The 26811-nt window shown below is 41.5% G+C and overlaps 1 protein-coding gene across 5 annotated transcripts in view; it reads right to left on the minus strand.

Moving 5' to 3' along the window:
* Positions 1-9875: 9875 nt before the first annotated feature.
* The window catches only part of rbm26 (RNA binding motif protein 26), a 123144-nt gene continuing 106208 nt past the window's right edge, over positions 9876-26811 (minus strand). For 4 of the 5 annotated variants that reach the window (XM_072476209.1, XM_072476210.1, XM_072476212.1 and 1 more), the window contains 3 exons: positions 25715-25801; positions 21969-22082; positions 9877-13127 (listed from right to left, as the gene is read on the minus strand). In XM_072476209.1, coding sequence (XP_072332310.1) covers positions 13038-13127; positions 21969-22082; positions 25715-25801 — 291 coding nt within the window. In that variant the 3' untranslated portion in view covers positions 9877-13037. Of the gene's footprint in view, positions 13128-21968; positions 22083-25714; positions 25802-26811 lie in introns of all 5 variants that reach the window. The other variant, XM_072476208.1, reaches the window with a different exon arrangement.

A 26811-nucleotide genomic window follows, 5' to 3' on the forward strand; every position in this document is an offset into this window, starting at 1 on the left:
ATGGTGAAATTTGAATTCGTTGAAAACAAATCTGTAAGTAAAAAGCCTAATGATGACTATGAAACCATTGTCGATTGCCGCAAAAGCCCATCTGGTTCGCTAATGTCCTTAGGGAAGGGAATCTGCTGCCCTTACCTGTTCTGGCCAACATGTGACTCCAGACCCACACAGCGATGCAGTAGACTCTTAGCTGCTCCTCACTGAAATGGTCTAGCAAACCACTCAGTCCAAGGGCAATTAGGGATGGGCAACAAATGCTGGCCCAGCGAGCGACGCCCACATCCCACGAACGAATAAAAAAAAAATTCAAGGATATTTTCATCCAGTGCTCATATTCAACTTTTGTGTGTTGTGGAGCTTTGCCAGCTCCATCCCACCTCTCCCCACCATCACTTATTTTCAGGGCTCCTGCGCAAGGGCCCATAAACCCACCTTTGTGAAAGACAATGTCAAACCTGGAGCCAAAAGCACATCGCTGACACCCTCTTAACATCACGGCAACTATAAGCAATTGTAGAAATAACTCAACGCAGGAAAAAGGACTTCTCAGAAAACCACAAGGAGATTGAAGAGAAAGATTTTTTATGTTGTCCTCCAACCCCTGCTCCAAGAGTAAATAAATGGTTAACACGGCACCTGGTTGTTTGCTACAGAGTAAATTGAATGTTTATGCGTGCACTATCGCCTTCCAGCTCCAGTCAATACTTCATACAGATAATTTCCAACTTCATGAAAATGTTAATATATTTAGGTAATGCGATTTATGTTCCGATATTCGTGCTTGAACTTATAAAGGTCTTCATTGTTTTGAAGCTGTAGCTCCAGCATGCATAACTTAGTGATACTATGAAATCAATATTATATAACATGCTTGCTATTTCAAACCGAGTTAATGCAACAAGGCTTAATACAAGAGCAGAAGAATATCAGAGGGTAAAGGAAAACGGGAACTGGTTAATGCATTGCAACCTCTTGCTGAAATGATAAATGTGTTAATTGTCCACACAGGCATTTTTTTTTAGATCATGTCAACTTTATTCAGTTAAAAGTCACAATTCACCCTTCTTTAATAGAAACAATTTAGAACGATATCCATAGTCTAATCAGAAATGAAACAAAAAAAAATCATTAATTCTGAATTAAATAGGTAACTTCTCATTTTATTACTAAAAGTTATGAAGTGACCGGCGTGAAATCTTAAAATTGAACAATGCGGCAGAATTACATGTAGTTTGCTATTTTACTCCCATGTCCAACCCAGGGATTACTTAGTTTGCTACATAGAATGTGTTATTACAAAGAAATTGCACCAGGATGCACAAAGTAATTAACATCCAATCCTTACAAATTCAGGAGATGACACCAGGCTAAGTTGAAAAATCTATTCCAGTTTTGTAAATAATGCTGATGCTCTGAATTCTGCCAAATGACAGCAATCCTGTTATTTTCAGAAGAGTGCTTTAGAAAATCAATTAGAAAAATGTGATTATTAACCACTAAGTGTTTTGACTAATACATGTGGCCTCCCAAACAATGAGCAGCCCAAGCATTTGAGTGTAAATGTGCAGATCTTTGCAAATTTTAATTGTGAGCAAGTCTAATGTACGGGCATTATTTAGCCTGAGAAGGACCAGCACGAAGACTGAAGTAAGTAATCCCTGGGGTGGGCATGGGGGTAAAATAGCTGTCTTCTCTTTAAAGGCTACATGCACAAGCCAAAGCAAATGGGAAGGTGGTTGTCATAATAAAGACTGAAAACAAAGCAAATCAAATTTTTCACAATTAACTTAAGAACAAAGCTGACAGGTTTGGTGCTGAGCATTTTCATTTCTTTGCTCAAATGTAGTTATCTGTCCTCTTTTATGCAAATGTGATGTGACAGGAGATGCTGGGAGCACTCAACCAAACGTATCGTACACAACAGGGGCTGCAGTCTTGCAGGCAGAGTCACAGATTAAATGGAGTGAATGCTGATGGATAAATGACTTGAGCAATGGCGAAGAGCTCATAAAGAGATTTCCAAAAATCCAAGGGAGGAGTGCAACAATCCAATTAACATTGCCCATACCTCGGTTCTCTCTAAACAGTGGAAAAGTGACACTTAAGTCACCGAAGAAATATCTGCAGGATCTAGTATTAGCATACAAACTGAAAATTATCACTTGGCATGAGTTTCTAAATTCACTCCCAATGGAACGTAGCGTATAAGACACTGCAAATTGTCCAAGTATGGAATCGAATTTTAATAAACGAGGTGACATTAAACATGTACAGTTAAGGGTCTGGTGCGAAATTTTGTGACCTTCGCGGTCAAGCATAGGTATATCACAGTATTCAGCATTTTAAGAGCTGGAACTATTGTCAACCCACTTTGGGTGGTTGGGGGGGGGGGGATGAAGAATGTGTCACAATAAACAGTATCTATGAAATGGGACATGCTAACTTTGCATACACAAGGTAGGAGGCATAGGGGAACAGAGTGTGAATGGGTAATTAAGGAGGTTTGTGGAGATTGTAAACATTAGCATAGGCCAATTGGGTTGAATGTCCTGCTTCTGTTCCATAGATTTCATGCAACGTCATAACTCTGCAAAAATCTCTAATACTCGGATATGGGTCACATTGTAATAGTACTGTTCAGGGAGATGCCTTTTTGATCACGGAATGTGCCACTGGTCATAGAATCATAGAATTTACAGTGCAGGAGGTTGTTATTCAGCCCATCGAGTCTGCACCGGCCCTTGGAAAGAGCACCCTACCCAAGCCCACACCTCCACCCTATCCCCGTAACCCCAACTAACCTTTTTTGGGACACGAAGGGCAATTTAGCGTAGCCAATCCACCTAACCTGTACATCTTTGGACTGTGGGAGGAAACCGGAGCACCCGGAAGAAACCCACGCAGACACGGGGAGAATGTGCAGACTCTGCACAGACAGTGGCCCAAGCCGGGAATCGAACCTGGGATCCTGGAGCTGTGAAGCAATCGCGCTACCCTGCTGATCCAGCTGTGCTCCGATGGTATGTAGAGGATAATTCAATTTTAAAAAATAAACGCAGCGAAAAATAATTCATGTTACATTCGTCATTTTTCAAATGGTCAGTTGGGCCAGATGTGGCACAGATTCTATCACTTTTTGTTCTGCATGGGTTTCCTCCGGGTTATGAGCAAGTATTGAAAGAAGTCAGTTGTGCAAAGTGGACACTGAAACTACAACACATAATTCATGAAATCATTTATCAAAACCAGCAGTAACCTTTGTTTGAATGTCAAAAAAGATACATAGCAGGGCGGCACGTGGTAGTGGTTAGCATTGCAGCCTACGATGCTGAGGACCCGGGTTTCCGTGTGGAGTTTGCACATTCTCCCTGTGTCTGCATGGGTTTCACCCCCACAACCCAAAAATGTGCAGGGTAGGTGGATTCACCACGATAAATTGCCCCTTAATTGGATAAAATTAAATTGGGTACTCTAAATTTATTTTAAAAAAGATACATAGTCCATATTCGGCAATGCTTGCACCAAATGTTGTAGCCAGTTAAAATGGCTAACTCCTGATTTAGAATGGCCAACCCCGATTTAAAATGGCGAACATAAAAGGCTGATGGGAAAATCAGCCAACAGGACTCAAACAAGCAGCTGCAGGTAAAACTGTGTATTCGTCTCTGGGGAGGCCAGACAGAATCGATACCTGCAGCCATCAGCATAACAACACACCAGCCATCTGAATATTAATTAGCAACCCCCGGGAACAATGTGCAACAAATTAGACACACAAAGCCAACCCAGACTTTTCGACGCCAACAGGAGCCTACACAAAGGGAGGGTGAACGACCACCCCAAAACCGCCCATCGATCAAGGAATCGCTCCAGCATTGGAGAATATAGAACCAAGTGATTGGGACAAAGTCCAATCACTTGGAACCAGGTACAGGGTCCGCCCCGAAAGGCAGGAAGCCCCTGGGGACTATAAGTATAGAGTCGAAGTTCAAATCGATTCTTTTTCATCCTTCCGCACCCTTCTGCTGACCTTCTGCAACAACCGCTCAAATCGTAAGTCTTACTTCAACGCTCGCTACGAGATAGGCGCTTCTAGCTATCGACCTGTACCAGCTTTGAATCCCGCAGGCTCAGAACCCATACGAAAGCCCATTTGTTTCCCTGACCTGGTGGGCCACTCCCAAAGTTAAGTATTGGCTTGTTAGTTGTAGGAAATAGCTTAGAAGTAGAATTAATGTACAAGTATTGATTACTGTATATAATAAATGTGCGTTGATTTAACTCTTACTAAGCGGTGTGTTGGATTATTGATCATTACTCGGACTTGAACCACTTGGCAGTATCAGAAAGATACCTGGCGACTCAAGAGCAAAGGTGATAGAACAAGAGCAATTAAACTAAGGGTAAAACGAGCAACAATGTGCAAATATGCTCCTTTAATGACCTCTGTAGCTTAATACTGTCCAAATTAAGTGACTTCTCTCAATGCCTGCTTGTGACTTCAGGAAATTGCACAGTGTAAAGTACGAGATTTTCTACCCAAGAGTCAAAATTACACTTGACCCAACTGATCACTAAATTTGAAAAATGAAGGCGATTCAAGTCCATAAACTTTCTTTTGTCACCTTCATTTAAAAAGTTATCTTACATACTGCAGGCGCATGCTGTGATCGCGAATGCATCTGCAAAAAAACAGTGCGGTTACAACATGACCCAGGTGTGACTGAGATCTTTGCCTAGTTTCCATCTTTCAACAAATTTTATGGTGGGTGAGTGGGGACTGTATCTCTAGATTCTGTTGGTCAAGGGAAGTCAGGCTGGGTCAGGGATCCAGTCTCCCCCACCCTCAAATAAACAGTATTAATGGGCCAGTTATTAATGCCACTTTCGTCTCCCCACATAGCGGCTGATAATTTCAACTAGTTCACCAAATGGCTGCTGTCCTAGTTTCATTCTTCGCATTCCTGTCATGCAACTCACTATTGTGTGTTCGAGCCTCACTATCCTCTGCCCACACTACCCACTCCTTTAGGATTATCCTGGACAGTGAAGATAACCATACGTTCTTTTTGCCACTTCAGCCATCTCCTTAAACCCCCTCATCCTCTCTCTCTCCTCCGCACCTCCCCCACCCACCACCACCGAGGTGTTGTGTGTGTGTCATATCTGGCATCAGATATCAGAGCCTTGTTTGTTTGCACTAGAGCACTGAAGCCCAGAGAGGGCATTTTATTGCAACACATCAACATTTTTTGAAGGGCTTCAATAAATTATACAAAGAATAGACTGCCTGGAGTAGCGATCAAGACAGATAACACCTCATTTTAAGAGGAAATTGGGATTAGCATTTGGTAACAAAATCAGTTCAGGGAGATTGTAGAATCTGGTTTTGACCTCTGGGGCTGACCAAATAAACAAAACCTCTTACAATACATTCCTAGGTACTATGCCAACACATTGCAAAATGTCAAAGCTTTAGGATCAGTCGATGAAAATTAGTTGACAGCCACATTTGCTGGTACATGAATTCACTCCGTGATAATACTTCAGCTGCGTCAATTGTAAACGATGATGAAAAAAGGTACAACTTAAGAACATGGCTAGGGTGAAGGATTGGATGGCATAAACTATTTTCGAAGACAAACAAGATCAGATTGCAGAAAACTCAAGAGTTAATGCACGGTTCACATCCTGAGTAGATTGGACCAAGGGCTTGGTGATGGTGGCCTTTTATTTGAGAACTACATTTTAAATCCGTTCCAGACTTCATCCAGATCAGTCACCTTTACGAAAGACTCCATAAGTTTGGACAATAAGCGCAAGTCTACAGTACTAATTTGTTGCATTTGGTATTGAACATGGAACTTGCTTCGAAAGGTCAGCAGGATAATGGGAATGAAGAACAAGCATCCATGTTGGTGTAGGAGACATTTATTCACATCTCTCACATTGACTCATCAAAAGGAAAACCAAATAAATGTATTTTTGTAACGAAACACTTACTCATCCAAGAAACAAGGGCTGTCAACGTCCTGTCGCCCACCGGATCATTTCATCTAAACCTTCTGCTGCATGAAATGCACCCGTAGAAACAAAATAAAGACAGTCATTCAAATTTACATATAATCTCTTAAACACAAGGGAGAGGAGGAACGTTAAATGAAAAGCCATTACTTCAAGAGTTCTGTCCAAAGCTATCTCAGTATTTCTTCCGCTCAAGAACGACTATCAGTGCCTTCAATAGGAACTGCCGAAGAATTCTCTCAGGCACATTTAGACCCAAGGTGGGTGGAGGGGGAAAAATTGATCAGTAAATTTAAAAAATGCCTCCCAACTGTCATTTCCCAGCAAAGGCAGCTCAGAAACGCCTGTGATAAAAGGAACAAGCAACAGAAATGGCAAGGAAAAGGAAAACAGGACCTCAATTTGGCATCAAGCGCCAATCTATTCTCAGACTTAAATCATCACGTTGCTCAAATTCTGGCAGCTTTGTGGCACAAGAAACCTTCATTTACATCTGAGAAACGGATGCACTTATCCTAGAGATTTCAGAACACACCAAATGTTTCAATTCCAATTACTTCCCTTTCATTCACAGCCAACCATTCTCTTTGCATCCAATCACCAATGAAGATGGCATTTAGAGTTAAGAGCACAGAAAGAGGCCCTTTGTGTTTGCCCCGGCCATCAAGCATCCACTTACCCTAATCTCATTTTCCAGCACTTGTACACTATGGCATTTCAAGTGTTCAGCAAAATACTTATTAAATGTTGAGGGTCCCCGTTTCTAACACCCTTTCAGGCAGTGTGTTCCAGATTCCCATCACCCTCTGGGTGAAAAGGTTTTTCCTCACATCTCCTATAAACCTCCTTCCCATTACCTTAAATCAATGCCCCCTGATTATTGACACCCTCCGCTAAGGGGAAAGGTTCCTTCCTATCTACGCCCCTCAATTTCATAAACCTTTTGAATTTAAAGGGAAAAAAATGTATATTCTCCACGTTAGCGACCCTCATTAATAGTCACTTCTCTCCAAATCACCAATTCCAAGTCACTGGCGCCCAGCTGCATAAGCAGTATTAAAATTCCATTGCCTCACCCAAGCAGATTATTAATGCACACGCCTCAGCAGTAAGTGCTGGTGGGCTATCTGATCATGGATGGCATCATAGCTAAGTTAGGCATCCTCTTTACCTAAACCTCCTCACACATGCATTCCCAACAGGAATCAGTGGATAACAAACAGGAACTGGAATCTCAAATCAATTTTATCCCTCAAGCACGGACAGACAAAAAATTAAGTGTTGCATCCCAGCAAAGATCAACAACTGAAGCACAGGCTGGAGATTCAAACTGGAACACTGGTTCACAGGCACCAGTTACGCACTGGATAAATTCCAGTTACCATTGATTGCTTTCCAATGGCTTAGGATGTTTCAATTTGTAACAATTGTAACTCTACCCACAACAGCAATGGCTTATTTTTAATTCTCTAAATTTTCCATTCTTTTTCATATCTCTTAGGTATTTGTTGGATTTTCTTTCCCCAGTCGCATGACTTCACATTACCGTTCCCCATTATTTTCTCCAAAGAGGGGAAAATATGCCCAACTTAAAATACCTCAACTCTCACAGGCTGCAATGTAATGGAAGCAGTTCTTGCTCCTCCTGTTCTTATGTGGCCTGGCCTACATGCAAATCACAGCAATATGGTTCGCTGTCAACCGACCTTAGAAACGGCCGAGCAAGCCATCCAGCTGTCAGTAGTGACTGAACGCCACCGACTCAAAGAATGGTAACTTGAAGAAATGGTGGCGGCCTCGCGTCCCATAAATAAAGAAATTAAGCTTCTCTTCTTCACCAAGTGATCCACTTCAAATTGTACAAAATGCACAATTGTGCCGGTCGCCTTGATCAATTGCCTGAGATAGAGTAGCAAGGGCAGTAACTCGCGGATCTAAACATCGCTTACTTTTTTGACCACAATAGTATGGATCCCACCCCTCCCCCCCTCACTTAGTTGCAATGGTTAAACCAGCAGATTGCCAATTCAGGATCCTGGATATGGCACATTGGTGCAGCATGCTGTACCTTGTAATAATGAGACCCCATTCTTTTTATTTACGGCTTATTGCACCTACTTCTTATTTAATTACTTATTCGCTAATTTCCAAGCTACAGGAGGAGTGTTTCCTCCCACAAGACCCGAAAGACATGCTATTAGGTGAATTGGACATTCTGAATTCTCCCTCAGTGTCCCCGAACAGGCGCCGGAGTGTGGCGACTAGGGGATTTGCGGTGCTAATGTAAGCCTACTTGTGACAATAAAGATTATTTAAAAAGTACAACCTCTGCAGACTTCACATGTAGCACTTCACTCAATCTCATCCATTATGGTGTGGCAAATCCATAAACAAGGTAGTATACAAGTTAAAAGTTCCCCACTTTCCAAGATGCTTTATGGCATGCCTCTCTCTTTGTCCAATACCTCAGAAACTTAAATATTCAAGTTTAAGGCACACACCTTCTGGCTAGCGGCGGGAAGCCACGGGCTGCCGATTTTAAGAGATATCTATACATTTACCTGCACTCGGATGATGCGACAAACCTTCCTTCCCCTTCGGCAGCCTAGGGCCACCAGCGCTCCAGTCTTTGCAGGCTCCAGCGCAGCACAAGAGTGCAGCCCCAGCTCTTTATGAGGTCAGCTTGGGAACGCCCATTAAGGCAGGCATTTAAATAGATTTGGATAGAAAGCAGTTGCAATTTTTAAACTAGTGTTTTAAAGGTATATAAACTTGTTTTGCTCTTTCTTTTAAACAGGCATTACTATTGCTGTTTGTTCTTCTAAAGTATTTTTTTTTAATGAATAAAGGTGTTTATGAGTGACTATAGGTTTGGTTATTTGTTTTAAATCTGCAAAGCTATTTAAACCTACACTAGGGTATGATATAATTTGATGCGGCATCTTTGAAAATGTTTGTTTGTTGTAATTTAGATTATGGTCATAAGATCTTAAAAGCACCCAGGGCGTATTGCTGTCACTGTCCTTGTAATATGATTTTTATTTTTGTTTATAGAATCACTGCAGTGCAGAAGAAAGCCATTTGGCCCATAAAATCTGCACTGACACTCTGAAAGAGTACCCTACCCAGGCCCATATTCCCATGACCCCACCTAACCTTTGGTCACTATGGGGCAATTTACCATGGCCAATTCACCTAACCTGCACATCTTTGGACTGTGGGAGGAAACCGAGTAAAAGGCCGCAGCACAGTGGTTAGCACTGCTGTCTCACAGCACTAGGGACCGGGTTCAATTCTGGCCTTGGGTGACTGTGTGGACTGCGCAAGTGGCCGTGTGGGTTTCATCCGGGGACTCTGGTTTCCTCCCACAGTCCAAAGCTGTGCAGGTTAGGTGAATTGGCCATGCAAAGTTGTCCCTTAGTGTCCAGGGATGTACAGATTATGTTCCGAGTATAGGGTGGGGGGGGGACCCAGGTTGGGTACTCTTCAGAGGGTCGGTGCAGACTTGATGGGCCCAATCGCCTCCTTCTGCACTGTAGGAATTCTATATTTTACCCTCATGGTTCTAGGAACCCATGCAGACACAGCGAGAATGTACAAACATCAGTCGCCCAAGATCCGAATTGAACAGGGCCCCTGGTGTTGTGAGGCAGCCACCGTGTTAAATATGTTTCTACCTTGTTTACTTCAATTATCTTATTCATTTATAATTCTCATAATCAAATGTTGTGCTCTGGTGTTTCAGTAAGGCATTTGTAGAAGCTTGTAAAGTTTAATGGAAAACATTTATTAAAATAATTTTATAAATGCAAAACTTTGAAACCAGTTAACATTTAACTTAATGTTTAACTATCAGCTGAACAATGACAAAACTACCTCAACTGCAAATTTCTTTCAATAAAATATATTTTCTCACTTAAACACAACGGTTCTATTTACAAAGGGAAGAGGGGGAAGGGGAGGGAGGGAAGAGGGAGGAGAGAGAGAGAGAGAGAAGGGGAGGGTTTAGACATATCAATTGTTAATTGACAAGCTCGACGTCCAAAAGTAGCAGCTGCTGAAGCACAATGTCCAGGTACACCTCCTCTGACATCATTTCGGGATGTCCTTTGGCAGTAGTCTTGGGGGGTGGGTGATGATTCACTGCAATACCTGTCAGAAAGATACTTCACATTAGCTTACAAGAGGCTTGCATATACCAACTAAGGCATTAAACCTTGTTAAAACCTTTGAAGTAATCACTGAGCCTTCTAAGGATGAACATTACATCAGGGAGACTCACAAACAACTTAGCTTAAAATACATAGCAAAATCCAAATGTACTATAGATCTGAATTAGCTGGGAGAACAGGAGTGCCAACATTAGTGTCCTTGAAGGAGTCAATTGCACCAGCATCAAGGCCATGATCATTCGGAACCAACTCCGCCTGGTTGCCCATATGCTTTCCGACTAAGCAAATTTTCTTCACCCAGCTCAAGGATTACCTCAAGAAATGCAACATAGATGTCAATGCCTGGGAGACGTTTGCTCAGAGAGCCCTACTTGGAGGAACCTGCTGGTTGAAAGGTCACAATTCTTTGAGAACACCTGATGGCAAGAGAAAGTCCGGAAAATGAGCCTGAGAAAGGAATACCCGTGAAGATGTGGCTCTAGGATCGGGCTCATCAGCCACGCAAGGACCCACAGAACCCATTGCCAGTAACACGGATTTTCTTAGGTGGACAATCATACTCATTAGCGAGTGATCACCACATTCTATCCATTGTAGTTCTCTTATTGGAATTAACATCCTCATGACAAACCAAAGTACTGGCCTCCCCGTACTGGCGCTGGAATGTGGCGACATGGGACTTTTCACAGTAACTTCATTGAAGCCTACTTGTGACAATAAGCGATTAATATTAAGTTAAAAAAATAAAAATATACCTTCACTTTCATTTTATTTGCTTTTAAAAATATTTATAAACGCTAAACTCGAATATAAAACATTAACTTCCCCAAAAATGTCTCCCAGTGTCTCCTGCCTCTGCTGGACTGAAACCTTTCAGTCTAAATAAAGAGGTGTAAAAACTCACCTAAAATCAGGCAAGTGTTCCAACTTGACACTGCATTCTTCTTTCAGCAGCTCCAGCGCAGCGCTTCAAACAGTCAAAAAAAAAAAACAGCTGCAGGTTTGAACGCTGGCACTTCTGGGTCCTCACACTGCGCATATGCGGCGCACCAGTGACTCAAGCCGCTGGCCAGAGAGGAAGTTACGGCCTACATTTTTCTTGGAAACACAGATTTGACTTTTTATCTATTCCTATTAGTGCTATCACACATACTGAGAACTTGGTCAATGCAGCGGGTAACCATTGGGAAAACCTAATGAAACTGACGAATAGAAATTAAGAAATCCATTAAGATATTCACAGATAAAAAGACTGATGATAAGTTTTGATGAGAACTAAATTCAGGTCTATCAAAGGTAATTAAACTGGATCATCAATCACTCATTAATATTTGAAGTGACGCAATTAAAAACAATCCAAATCTTCCGAGCAGCGCTAGAACCACTGTGTCCAGTGCTGGCCCGTCAGCAAACTGTGCATTTACCTGGTGACACATAAGAGGGTTTGGCTTCCTATACAACATCCTGAAGAACTTGGCTCTGCGCAGAAATCCACAGTGAGAGAGAACAGTTAGTGGGTGGATGTCCCCTGTAGGTGTTATCAGGTCAGTTGAGAAGGGGTAACTAGGTGGTGAGACCAGAGAATTGATTTTGTAGTTACCCGCATGTTTGACAAGGTTTTAATCTAACAAACATTTCCTAGGTAAAAATCAGCTAAGTACTGTGAAACTTACACGAGTCCGAGATATTTGCAAAGGGTCCAGGTAGGAGGGAGTAATTGCCTATCGGAAGTTGAAACTGCCCAGGCAATTCCCACATAGGTCCATGCATCAGGACTTCCACAGGGACCTGGATCGCAACTTAAGTCATATGTCCAATCTCCGGTGGTCCAGAGACGAGAAGATTTGGCCCACCGTCATTGGTTGGATACCAGCATCAGCCAAATCCTGAAAGAAATAAAGCTCCAAACTGCAACATCTAAAAACATGTGCATAACACAGCAGAATTTACTTACCATCATCCCTTTGCTGCAAAGGAAACTTTTAAGTTAAGTGGTAATGCTTTAGTGGTTAAAGCTCTTTTGTGATTTATTTTGGTGGGGATTTGGAATGGTCTGTCTTTGTTTTTACATGTAACCAAATCTCTTTTATATTACATACTTTTTTCTTTTTCTTTTTTTTAATATATATTTGACCATTCCATTTCTTTATTTTTTTTTAAACATGTCTCAAAAGTCAAAAAGACTTTGACAGAGCTGTTGTACAATGAATGTTTAAAATCAACCCTCAAGTAAAATACATACACAAATTGAACAGAAGAAAACCAAGGCTAATACATAGTAAAGCCTAAAGCAAACTATGCAAAATAAAGGTATACATAACTTTTAACAAACAAGAGCACTTTTCAGTACTTCCCAAGTTCTCTGCTTTATCACAAAGCTTAGAATGTCTCTGTTTTTCAAAACATCCATAAAGAGATTCAATGTCAACCTTCATTCCATAACAACATGGAACCATTTATAATAGTTACATTGAAATTTTCTTAGTTTGGTCAGATCATATGACCAAATCAGTAAATTACATGTAAAATCTTGGTATCTTTCTTTTAGGCCGAAGTTCAATGAACATCTGTATACCAAGTTTCACAAAATGAATTTAAAAAAATGAATTACATACATGCCTCCTGTTGAACTAAAGCCGTAATTTCATTTCACTTCTTCCAAATGGGTACAGTAGCAACTCATTGCAGGGCTAGCCCTCTACCCAAACAGTGCTTCTGGACTAATACAGGCAATTCACTACAATCTTTAGTACATTAGTTTTTTTTTAAAAAACAAATCACATTATGATTTTGAATGCAGACAGCATAGCTTTCTGTAAGTAAACATTGGTCGCTCTCTGATCATCTCCGCCATGAACGCGATTCATTATCATCTTCTTCATCATCGTCATCTTGGAGCAATAAGTCATCAATCAAAGACTCTTCCTGAAACTAAGGACAAAATCTCCCATTAAAATAGAGTGGGTTTCATTACAAGAGCACTTACCAATGAATTAACAACAATTGAGATGCATTGTGTAATTAATATATAGCACCACTTTTGTGAGCTCTCTGCGAACTGCAAGGCACAGGTCAGGAGTGTGATGGAATACTCATTTACAATCACCTCAAACGCTCGTCCCCTAGCAAATCACACACCATAGCGATTTGACATTGAGGGCAGCACGGTAGCATTGTGGATAGCACAATTGCTTCACAGCTCCAGGGTCCCAGTTTCGATTTCGGCTTGGGTCACCGTCTGTGCGGAGTCTGCACATCTTCCCCGTGTGTGCGTGGGTTTCCTCCGGGTGCTCCGGTTTCCTCCCACAGTCCAAAGATGTGCAGGTTAGGTGGATTGGCCATGATAAATTGCCCTTAGTGTCCAAAATTGCCCTTAGTGTTGGGTGGGGTTACTGGGTTATGGGGATAGGGTGGAGGTGTTGACCTTGGGTAGGGTGCTCTTTCCAAGAGCCGGTGCAGACTTGATGGGCCGAATGGCCTCCTTCTGCACTGTAAATTCTATGATAATCTATGACACGTATAGTCATTCCTGGTCAAAATCCTGAACCCTACAACCACTGTGCCCCCATTCCCCCACAAAAAACTAAAAGAAATCTTGAGAGCAATGAAGCTAGTGTTTCTGTATGAGACATTGGTAGTATTTGACTTCAAAAAGGAACTAATGCAATGGAAGTTAATCCCCACAAGCAAATCAAGCCAAAGAGTCTGCTAATCGTTCGCTCTGTTACTGAAGAAGTTATGGTTTTATATGTCAACAAAAATGTGGAACAGTCCATATGCCAGGCACATAACTACACTCACCATGCTCAGACTAAATTGAAGTAATTGTCTGTACTGTGAATCAAAGATTTTTAAAAAAATAATTCATTAATTTGTGCAACAGTACTGTGGTTCTCAACGGTTATGCTCGCTTCATTTAAAAAGGAATATGGTCAAATATTGAACAATGACAGATGCCTGACATTTCAGTTAGATCCTGCAAAAACAAGTGGTTGGGTAACGCAAGAACTATTGCAGTCCAAAGACTGCATGGTTTACTTGATGCAACAACTATTTTGTTTTTTTGTGGCAAAGATCATAATGTGACAGCCTCTTTTAAACTGAATTGAATATCAGCTAATCCATCTCTTAAAAATTAGTATTGGCTCTTCATGAAATTAACAATTATTAAATGATAACGTCTCCATTTTATACAGAATTAGTTTTTCAGTTAATTTGTTGCCACTGTCTAAATGCTAGTTAATGCAATCATTTAAACACACAAGAACTGTATTCTTGTTTTAATTTGTATGATCGATAAGGGCACAAGAAACAGTCTAAAAATATAATGACATGCCACTAAACTGACAGAAGCTAGTAGCATCAAGATAGCAATCAATTCCATGTGGCACCAAGGAGCCCTATCAAAACTGAGCTAATTAGGGATTTAAAGGAAACCAGTAGTTGGAGTCAAAACGCGACAGCTCACCCGAGACCCGATGACGGGCAAGTAGTCTAACAACAATGAAGTGATCGAAAGATGAAGGAGAGCTAGGATAGTGTATCATTGGAGACGTGTGAAAATTGATCCCATGTCTATAGATAACACTGCCAAGTGACAGTATGCAGAGGGGAGGGGTGTGGGGTAAGAATGAATCCTCACATAATGACGGTGTATAGTGGGAAATGAAACGCTGGTCCAGATGATCTGCCGATGATCGAATAGGTTAAGAGTGGAACTTAAGTTAGGGCAGGCCCATTAAGTTGTAGAATGGATTACAGGAACTGGAAGTTGTGATGCAGTCAAGTATGTCAAAGACTGTAATGAAGTATGGAGGGATATTAGGCTACAACCTTCGACAGATAAACATGGTATCTGACTTTGGCTAAGGCCATTTTGGTTGTGTGGGAGAGGCAGAAGACAGATTGGAAAGATCCAAATAGTAAATTGCAGGAGATGGATGCTATTCTGGAAGGTTATATTCAAGACATTTTATCTACTTCAATTGATACCATGCAAAATATTTCGACTCATAAATGTGTATCAATGGCTTGCATGGAAACTGGCTTTGAATCATCATTGACCTGGAGAAGCACAATTAAAAGAAACAGGCAGCAACAGGTCAGTAAATCATCAACCTCTCAGTAAGGAGTCTTACAACACCAGGTTAAAATCCAACAGGTTTGTTTAAAATCACTAGCTTTCGGAGCACAGCTCCTTCCTCAGGAGCAGTGCTCCGAAAGCTAGCGATTTTAAACAAACCGGTTGGATTTTAATCTGGTGTTGTAAGACTTCTTACTGTGCTCACCCCAGTCCAACGCCGGCATCTCCACATCATCAAGCTCTCAGGCTTAGGATCTCCTCGAGGTTAGCCAATTAAACATTCTGGTAAAGTCTAGAAATTAAATTGAATACAAAAATAGGCAAAAAACACAATCTTGTGTGTCAAGTTGACTTTGTTCCTCAAAATGGAGAAAAGAATTGCAAAATGTCTAATTTGTAGCACTGTACAATAATGCGCTGTTCACATTTTATTTCACAGTAACTCTGGGTTTTTAATGTCAACATAAAAAGACGGAAGCAAAAAAACTATGAAAAGGCTGAAGTACTGATGCAACCTCAACAAAATTGAACACTTGTGATACGCAAGCTTAGTCAAATTTGGAGTTTTCACAAGTAGAACTCTTCTTGGGATTTTGATCAGTTACATCCATTGAACACATTGTAACAAGACTCACGTGATACTGGGACTGGCAGTCTGATTTTAAAACTAAGTATTTTGCGTCACAGGTTTTGTTTAAGTGTTTAAAATGCTCTTGAGTACTAGGCAGAACTACTTTATTTTAACCGAATAGAAATTAAAATCTGATACATGCAACATCCCCAGAAAGATATCACGGTTTTCCTCAATTTTTCCCCAGGCATAACTAATAACTTTGCCTGTGTCAAATAACCTAGGCGGAACAATAAGTAGGTCCCTGACCGTTACAAGTTATAGAGAGTTATAGAGATATGGGCATCATGAATAGTGTGAAAAATCAGAAATCCCTAAAGCAATATATGTAGCCTAAAAAAAAATCAAGTTTGGGATTGGTACAAAAAAATGGCCAACAGATGCAGGTGATGCCTTCAACAAGGACTGCTAAGGAGATAGCTGGTTTCAATACAAACAAAATTGCAATATTGTTTGCATCCTATACCAGACTCATCAGCACTGAACAAATGGTTATGTTCGATGATCTAGCTTATACGAGCTCCACATTAATTGATTATACTTCTATGTGCTTCACAAAAAATTTACATTAAAATGCTTTTATTGGGATTAACTAGTTAATGCCCCACGGGATTGCTGCCCTCAGTGCAAAAAAAAAACTTGCGCAGCTAGCCCGTTGCTCATCACATGCCACTTTCATCATCTCTTTTACCCTCCTCTTGAATGCTTCCAACATTTGATCATCTCCGTAAAAAACACCTCAACGACTGAGCACCTATTTTTCCAACCAAACGTTTGGTCTTCTGTTCTAATCTTCCTCTGTAGCTCCATGTCAATGTTTAAAAATGCAGATGATGCCCCTATTAAACACAAGATGCTTTCTATGCTGAAGGTTTGCTACACTAATGGTACGTTAGAAATGCAAATTATTGCAGAGCTTTTAATTGTCAGTTTTTTGACAAGCCTCTCTGCTGAGACCTTTCTGTAGACTGTACATCTCCCATTGTGTGTTTACTGTGCAATTTGTTTTAACGCTCACTCAATCAGCAAATAAGAACATGAGAAAATTCAAAGGAACAACGCTGGCTGGGAGGGATGGAAAAAAGGGATGGAAGGCAACAATTGGGCCAGGGAAACTCGCAGTAAAACATTGTTAACTTGCAATAAAACTTTTTACATAGATATTGAATGGTTGCGGAAAAAACTTCCCGAAGAAGTAGTTTGCAGAAGGAAAAATAACAAAAAATGAAAAAACTTTTAACAATGGTCACGAGCGAGGAGAGGAATGTGAAAGCTTGGTTGAGTGCAGAGGCAGAGGAGAAAATGAACAGCATGTGTAAGTTGAGTGCAGATGTAAAACTTAGGGAAGACAGGATAAAAGTATTGATAGATGAAGAGAGAATATATAGAGTTCAATGTTAGCTGATAAGACATTTTCATCGATCATAGTATATCAGCCAGGAAATGTGGATCAGTGAGCTTAGAAGCAATGAGGGAAGTGGGACTTGTTGCAGGACAGAATTCTAAGAGGTTCAGCTTTAGAACCATAGAGCATCTCTGGCAACCTTTCACGCGGTCTGTGGTAGTTTGTTGGTAGGCCAATCAAGAACGAATGCCATTGCCTGCTCAGTTCCCAACAGCCCACCATCATCCATTACATTGGAAATTCTGAAAGTAAGGTAGGAAGTTAATTGGGAATAAGTTAGAAAAATGTCTAGTGATTGATTGATATTTATTGTCACATGTACCGAAGTACAGTGAAAAGTATTTTTCTGCAGCCAAGGGAATGTACCCACAGTACGTACATAGTAGACAAAAGAATAATCGACAGAGTACATTGATAGTGGTGCATCAACAAATAGTGATTGGTTACAGTGCGGAACAAGGCCAAACAGGAGCAGCATAGGGTGTCGTGAATAGTGCTCTTACAGGTTCAGTCCAAAGGAGTCTAGTAACCGTGGGGAAGAAGCTGTTCCAACGTCTGGATGTGCGGGTCTTCAGACTTCTGTATCTTCTGCCTGATGGAAGGGTGTGGAAGAGGGCAAAGCCTGGGTGTGAGGGGTCTCTGACAATGCTGTCTGCCTTTCTGAGGCAGCGGGAGGTGTATACAGAATCAATGGGAGGATGGCAATCTTGTGTGACGCTTTGAGTTCATCACACTCTGTAGTTTCTTGCGATCTTGGGCCGAACAGTTGCCATACCAAGCTGTAATGTAGCCGGATAGCATTCTCTCTATGGCACATCTGTAGAAGTTTGAGAGAGTTGATGCAGATATGCCGAGTTTCTTTAGCTTCAGTAGGAAGTAGAGACGCTATTGGGCTTTTTTTGACTGTTGCATCAACGAGTGTGGACCGGGACAGACTGTTGGTGATGATGACCCCCAGGAACTTAAAGCTACCGACCATCTCTACTTCAGAGCCATTGATGTAGACGGGGATACGTGTCGTGCTACGCTTCCTGAAGTCGTCTGAACTGCTCGGCCATAGATGGCAAGAAAATACAGAGTGTGGTGAACTCAGCCCAACGCATCACACAAGTGGTGACAAAAAGAGATGAAGGGTTTTGGCAGCACTGGATGAAGGCAGTCTATGATGGACAGGATGATGGGAAGCGGATTGAGCAAAGCGAGTCACATGGTCAAAAAAGTTAGTTTGAAACGGATGGGATGGGAGTGCCAATTGACAGGTGATCTCAATGAGAGACGAACCAATTTGTGTTAACAAGGGAGGGCCGGGGTGTCACAGGTAGGTCTAGCTTACAGAATGTGAATTGTGATCGTGTATTCTGCATCAAGCTGATGTGACAATTCAATCAATGCAGCGAACAGACTTAAAGAAAAAGGAGCGTGAGCAGGAGGGGGTGGGGGAAGGGAGAAAAGTGGAGATGAAGAGAATATTAAAACAAAAGGACTGGCAACAACCCCATGACAATGAAGATGTGTGCGTGTGAATTGAGAACATCTATGATCTACTACTAAAACAGTTTGTCCAGTTTAAGTTGTTGCTATAATAAGTAAAACGGACTACTTTTAAAGTCTATCAATCTGAGGTACTTTTGTAGAATGTTCCCATCCCCTCTATACACTTACTACATGCACTTTACTGGCAGTATTTCACAGGCAATAATAGTAACTGACTGACATGAGCTTTCTTTTGTACTATTACAGTCTGATGTAATTCACCCAAAACTGCTGCTTGCTGAAAAAGCTGGCAGGCAATAATGGAAAGTGCTTTGCCAAAAACAGCACTTTATCTAGTCATGTTCAGGAATCAAGCCCCAAAGCATTTTACAGACATGAAAAATCATCTTAACTTTCCTTGATAGCTTTCATTGAACATTGTTAGTGGGGCAAAAATGGCATTTTGCACCACACAAAATACCAACACTAAAAACATGCTTTCACACATGCATGCCATCTATTCATATTAACTCCCACCTAACAACAGATGAACAGGACCTGTTCATACAAACCTTCCTTCATCATTTAAGATTAAGGAAATTAATTTGTTGGAGAAAAAAGTAATGGAACAACCACAGAAAAAATACAATTTACAAAATTCAGAGTGTTGACAGAAAAAAACCAAAGACACAAGCAACTTCTGGTTTCTGAGAAGACACAGGAACCGAATTTTGAAAATCACACTGCCCAGACAAACGCAGAACATCAAAGGATCTGACATTACTGCTCAGAATTGAGAGTGTGAATACACAGAAATTTAGCTGTCCCAAACTGCACACCATATATTTACTGCATTAGACCAAGTAGTTTACCAGGAGAAATCCAGTCCAGACTCAGTCGGAAGAACAATCTGTTTTCTCAGTTACTTCATATAACTCGTACTACTATGCCCAAACATTAATAATTATATTTCAAGATTCCAAATAAAGAGATCCTTCTTTATAGTTGTAGGGGCTTGGCAACAGGTTAACGCTGACTGGTGCGAAGAACAGCTTTTTGACTTTCCTGCGCCGTTTCAATGGAGTTTCACACATACAGGAGGGATTCCCACCTTGGTCACACCGCAGCTCGGTCTTTGAGCAAGTCTTTTATGAGCGGCACGGTAGTACAATGGTTAGCACTGTTGCTTCACAGCGCCAGGGTCCCAGGTTCGATTCCCGGCTTGGGTCACTGTCTGTGCGGAGTCTGCACGTTCTCCCAGTGTCTGCGTGCGTTTCCTCCGGGTGCTCCGATTTCCTCCCACAAGTCCCGAAAGACGTGTTGTTAGGTGGATTGGACATTCTGAATTCTCCCTCCGTGTAACCGAACAGGCGCCGGGAATGTGGCAACTAGGGGCTTTTCACAGTAAATTAATTGCAGTGTTAATGTAAGCCTACTTGTGACAATGAAGATTATTAATTATTAATGAATATTTGATGTATACGTCCAAAGAGTTGCAGGATATTGCCCAAAACTTGGTAGAATTCAGAGGATTAGCAGGTGCTGCTATGTTGGTTCACTGACTGAACCCGGAGCTCTGCTTTCTGCATTAACAGGGCGCAATCCCCTATAAAACCTAAAGAAGGGTTATAAGAGGCGACACCTCCTAGTGAGAACCTTTGGTCAAGCAGAATCAGGTATGTGCAGCTGGTATTGGATCCAACAAAGAGAAATAAACCTGCAAAAGCCTGTTCGGACTCAACTGTGTCCAATTATGAGTGCCACACTTTGAGAAGGGATTAGAGCGAGTACAGAAAAGGGTTCATGAGAGTAGTTCCAGGGATGAGGAACATCAGTTATGTGCATTTGGAGAAGCTGGAGCTTCTCCTTGGAAAAAAAGAAGATTAAAAGGGGATCTGACAGAGGTGCTCAAAAGAATGAAGGGTCTGGACAGCAGCGATGGCAAGGCACCATTCCTGCTTGCAAGAGATTCTACAACCACACCTCACTTATTGAAGACGATGAGCAAAAGAAGCGACATGGACATGCGCAGGTGGCTAAGATCTGGAAAGGACTGGTGCAGGCAGATTGAATGGTTAGTTTCAAAAAGGAATTGGATAAATATCTGACGAGAAAAATTTGCAAGGTTACGGAAAAAAGGCGGGTGAGTGGACTGTGAGTGGTTCTTGCGGAGAGCTGTCATGGACACAATGGGCTGAATGGCCTCCTGTGTTGCAATTATTGTGTGCTTCTATTATTCCGTTGTCGCATGTCCCTAAAATATATCGGAGTCAGTCCACAACAACAATTGAAGACATCATCAGAGTTGTAGTCAGTTGTACCATCTACCAACTAATCCTCAATCCCAGAAGTTGATGCACAACATGATTCCAACTCTGACAAGGGAGAGAGAGGACAATGCTTTGCACAATTAGGACATAAATCTCTATACTTGTGTCTGGACTAGAGACCTCACAATTAATGTAGGCAGAATCACTTTCCAGCACATCAAATGTGCATGACAAATCTTATTCGAAGTCCTGTCAATTAAAGAGTTGTGCAATATGGGTAGACAGTGCATGCACCAGTAAAAGTCGGTTACTGGAAAGGTAGCCATGATGTGGAGATGCCGGCGCTGGACTGGGGTGAGCACAGTAAGAAGTCTTACAACACCAGGTTAAAGTCCAACAGGTTTGTTTCGATGTCACTAGCTTTTGGAGCGCTGCTCCTTCCTCAGGTGCTCCTTCCTTTACCCGAGGAAGGAGCAGCGCTCTGAAAGCTAGTGACATCGAAACAAACCTGTTGGACTTTAACCTGGTGTTGTAAGACTTCTTACTGGAAAGGTAGACGAGCAAGATGAACAACTTATGAATTAAGTAGGTCAATTAGCGACAGACTTTGTTCAAAGTAACAATGATAAATTGTTGCACAAGTCTAACTGAAACACATAGGAAAAAGTGCACCAATGGGATAAATCTGAAACGTAAAAGAACAATTAATTTTATGCTCAAAATGTTTGCAATAGCAAATTAGCTGCTAAAGTAAACTGAATCCTTGAATTGCTGCCAAAGGAAAATCCAAAATCAGAAGGGGCATTCTGAATTTTACTTGCAGCTCACCCTCACTAGTTATGGCATTTTCAGCAAACTCACAACGTTGTCTCCAAAAGTGAAAGTAGGATTATTTTAGCAGAACAAGTACCTCCTCTTCATCTGCCTCCACATCCTCAGGTTCAGCAGTTGCAGTGGCAGCTCCAGGCTTGAACCATGCAAGTTGAAGGTCCTGCCCTTTGAATCGAATTCCATGTAAAGCAGCCTAAAATCCACAATGAACAGAGAAAAATCATATCCTTAACAAAAGCTTGAGGCTAGATTCCCAATATATTGCAAGCTCTCCAAGTTAATTTGGGTCTCCATAATATCAATAATGAGGGCAGCCTAACTAAATTAAATACTGATGAAACATGCAAAGCATTTTGCACAATACACATCCAAAGTAAATTGTTTAACACTCTAATCACCTTGAATATTACAATACCAGTGTACCCACATTACTCCCAAAACTCAATGCCAATAAAGTTGTTTGAGAAAGCAGCTGATATGTGAAGAGGAAATCTTAGGGAAAGCAAGCAAAGGCGTTCTATTATTTTTAAAATCGCTGTAGCCCTACACTTCGAAACTAAAAGTCATTGGAGTGTGGAAAGAAATTCTACCAATAGACAACAAAAAAAAAAAAAAAAAAAAACCACATCCTCTATCCAATGTCTTACTCAGTTCCAGGCAGAGACCCATTGAAGAAAAGAAAACTATTCAGCTGTTTATTATTGAAGCAGAATGAGAGCAGAAAGATTATCCAAAAATTGGGAACACCTAACCTTATCTCTGTGGTAATAAATGTTGCCTCTACATCTGAAAATTTTCTAATACTGCTTCTGGACATCCAAGCACAAAACAAAAACTTGCAACATTGGGGGAGAACCCCACTCACCAGCAAATACAGCATTGTCTATGGTGAGAAAGGTTACTGCCAATGTTTCAGGTCAATGATCTTTCCTTAGATCTGCAAGGTGTTACGCATGAACAATTTGTAAGAAGAAACAGAGCCAGGGAAAAGGGAGCAAGAGAAAGAACAGTCTGTGATTAAGTGCAGGACAGGAGATGATTAATGACAGGACTGATAATAGTCTTGACAAAAAATAAATTAGAGAAATAAATTATTTTTCCAAGACCCAGAGGATGTGTAAATAGTTACAGCAGAACAGTCAGAGGTGGTGGGGCTCAGAATAGAAGAACTATCTCGGGGGAAGGAGGAAAGATGGAGAGGGGCTGAAGCTTGCAATATCGGATAAAAGCTGAGAAGGCGACAGTAATCAGAGATTCCATTAGCTTAGGTAGGTGAACCCACACCTCACCTCTTACACTCCTACTCTAACGTTCGGCCTGAATTGCTTTGAAATGTTGACCCCGCCCCCCCCCCGGCACCAGCCCACAATGTCCCCCAAACGCTCAAAAGCACTCATCCTCCACATTGCCAACATCTGCAATCTGGAAGAAAATGGGAGCTGTGGCTAACGTCTGAAGTTGTTACTTCCACTCAATTATCTGGCCTACTCCCAGCTCTCAGTCACTGGTTTTCTGCAGTGCTGCAATATGGCTCAGCACAAGCTCAAGGAAAAGAACAAACACCGTGGGGCAGAATTTACACTTTGGGAGCAACGAATCAGGTGCAAATTGCAGCAGTGTTCTGAATTGTCCGTTCAATCTCATTAGCACATCACCAAAATGCAGACGATCATACTTGAGGAACACTGTTTTCTGAAAGTAACACTACTATGCAGAACAAACTGAATTAAGTAAACAGAGGAATTTAAAAAAGCTAGTGCGCAACTCCCATCCTAGAACAATGCATCAGAGTAAACTAAACCAATTTGCAAAGGGCAGCATATGAAATTAAACAAATGCTCAGCATTTAGTGGAACTATGCATACAAAGTTATTTTAGGAGTGAGCGAAAAATAAAAGATCATTGGTGCCTTTTTCCTCCCAATAACGGAGCTGAACACAGCATATTTATAAAACCATCCATGTAACAGTGAAATCATATTTTGGAGGTCTTTTGCTGCAACTGGGAAAGATGAATCAGTAAATTAACATTAAAAATCTGCAGTACGAATAATCATTGAACCAATCACATGGAAAACTGAAACCTTAAATTAATACGCAAACTAAAACAAATCAGTTAACGCATTAGCAGCTTACCAGAATAACTAGCAGTCATAAGATTTATTGTGCAATTTCAAATTACAGCATAATGTGAAATGCAGAAACAATTACACCTTCAAAGACATTTTTACATAAATTGTCCAATATTACAGTCCCCAGGTATAAATTTTGGATTTTCACATTCAAATTTGTAATAAATTTCAGGGGATCCGTGCAGCTGTATATTTCTCAGGCTGCACTTTTAGCAGACTACAACTGAACTAGAGAGAACTGGTACTTTTGTATTACAAAGCAGCTCTACATACTATCTGCACGATAATCCAACCATATAGAAAAGTAATAAAGATGGAATAAATGATTGATGTCCAAGACTCAAGAAACTGCCACTGAATCCCTACAGTGCAGGAGGCCATTCAGCCCATTGAGTCTGCACATCCCTCTGAAAGAGCACCCTACCTAGGCCCACTCCCAGCCCCATAACCCAGGTTCCTGACACTGAGGCAGGAGGGCTAACCACTGTGCCACCATGCTGCCCACATCTATATACAACTCTAATCTCGCCTAAAAATGAAATGTTACCCTTCTTTACCCCAAAGCATCAAATGTTCACATATGTACAACATACTGGCCAATCAACAAATTCTAAAGGATCTTAATGAACACACACTATTATAGAAACATAGAAAAAGGGGCAGGAGGCAGCCATTCAACCCTCGGAGCCTGCTCCGTCATTCATTGTGATCATCCAACGCAATAGCTTAATCCTGCTTTTCCCCCATATCCTTAGATCCGCATCGCACCAAGTGCTATATCTAACTGCTTTTTGAAAACATACAATGTTTTGGCCACAACTATTTCTTGTGGTAACATATTCCACAGGCTCACCACCCTCTAGGTGAAGAAATTTCTGATCTCAGTCCTAAATGGTCTAACCCATATCTTCAGACTGTGACCCCTGGTTCTGGACACCCCCACCTTCGGAAACATCCTTCTACATTCCCCGAACAGGCGCCGGAATGTGGCGACTAGGGGCATTTCACAGTAACTTCATCGAAGCCTACTTGTGACAATAAGTGATTATTATTCTTGCATCTACACTGTGAAGTCCTGTTAGAATTTTATAGGTTTCTATGTGAACCCCCCCCATATTCTTCTGAACTCCAGCGAATGCAATCCTTTTAAAAAAATATATTTAGAGTACCCAATTCATTTTTTCCAATTAAGGGGCAATTTAGCGTGGCCAATTCACCTACCCTGCACGTCTTTGGGTTGGGGGGGGCGAAACCCAACCAAACACGGAGAGAATGTGTAAACTCCACACGGTCAGTACCCAGAGCCAGGATCGAACCTGGGACCTCGGCGCCGTGAGGCGGCAGTGCTATCCACTGCGCCACCGTGCTGCTCAGCGAATACAATCCTAACCAACTTAATCTCTCCTCATACATCAGTCCTGCCATCCCATTTAACCTAGAAAATGTCAAGTTTATGATTTCCACCATCTTTTCCAAGCCGAAATGATACTGTGGCTATAAAAGTTCAGGTGGTTTAATGAACCACAAAACACTTCACTGCGAATGATGGATTACACAATGGAAAGGAGGTTAAACATTATTGAAATTGGATTAGTTCCCTAAATTGGCATGCAATTTACGGTTTAAAGATGTTGGCACTCATTTTAATACTTGAAGTGATCTTGTATTTACATTATAAAAAAACATTTACTCACAGCCTCTGCTTCTGCCCTTGTCTTGTAAGTAATGACTGCATGGTGAGAGCAATCATCAATCTGACAATCCTCAATTTCACCAAATTGCTACAAATAGAAATAAAGTTAAAGACTTGTAAACATTAAAATTTTAACTACTATTTTTACATTCACATTTCAGCCTTCCGTTTACTGGAGGTAATTAAATGAGGAAATATATTCACTGGACACAAAAATGCTGTTGGACACCGCTTGAAACAAACTTTGTGCACAGTAAAATACTGCACTTGAAATAGGAGATTTTAAAGTAACAGAAACGTAAATGTCGCCACAGTCCCAGAGGACCATAGACTGCTCTCCCCTTTGAGAGTTGACTGGTGGTGATTGAACCCGAGGGCCACCACATCTCAGGTGAGGGGCAAGGATGAGAAGGTGGGAACCTTCATGAATATCCTCACCCAATACGGGAATTCAACACAATGTTGGCGTCGCTCTGCATCATCATAATAATAATAATCTTTATTAGTGTCACATGTAGTCTTACATTAACACTGCAATGAAGTAACTGCAAAATTCTCTAGTCGCCACACTCCGCCGCCTGTTCGGGTACGCAGAGGGAGAATTCAGAATGTCCAATTCACCTAAAAGCATGTTTTTCAGGACTTGTGGGAGGAAACTGGAGCACCCGGAGGAAACCCACGCAGACACGGGGAGACCTTGCAGACTCTGCACAGACAGTGACCCAAGCCAGGAATTGAACTCGGGACCCTGGCGCTGTGAAGCAACAGTGCTAACCACTGTGCTACCGTGCCACCCAGACCAGCCATCCTGCCGACTGAGCTAACCATGTATCCACCCCCTCCCCCCCAACACACACACAACAGAACCAAAGAGCAGGGGAAAAATTGATAATCCTAATTAGCCCAGGCCTTGCAATGTTGACACGTTCCAACAGAGACATCTGTGACATGCATGCGCACTGAAATTTGTGACAGATCCTGCATAGCTTCTGCGCAATTGGCAAAGAAAATGCCTGCCATAAAAGGTTGTGCTGTAGTACATTTGGCTGGGGAATGCAAATTGAATAGCAACTCAAAAGGACTGCGGCTTGTCATAAA

The sequence above is a fragment of the Scyliorhinus torazame genome, chromosome 15, assembly GCF_047496885.1.
Source record: "Scyliorhinus torazame isolate Kashiwa2021f chromosome 15, sScyTor2.1, whole genome shotgun sequence".
Taxonomy (NCBI): Eukaryota; Metazoa; Chordata; class Chondrichthyes; order Carcharhiniformes; family Scyliorhinidae; genus Scyliorhinus; species Scyliorhinus torazame.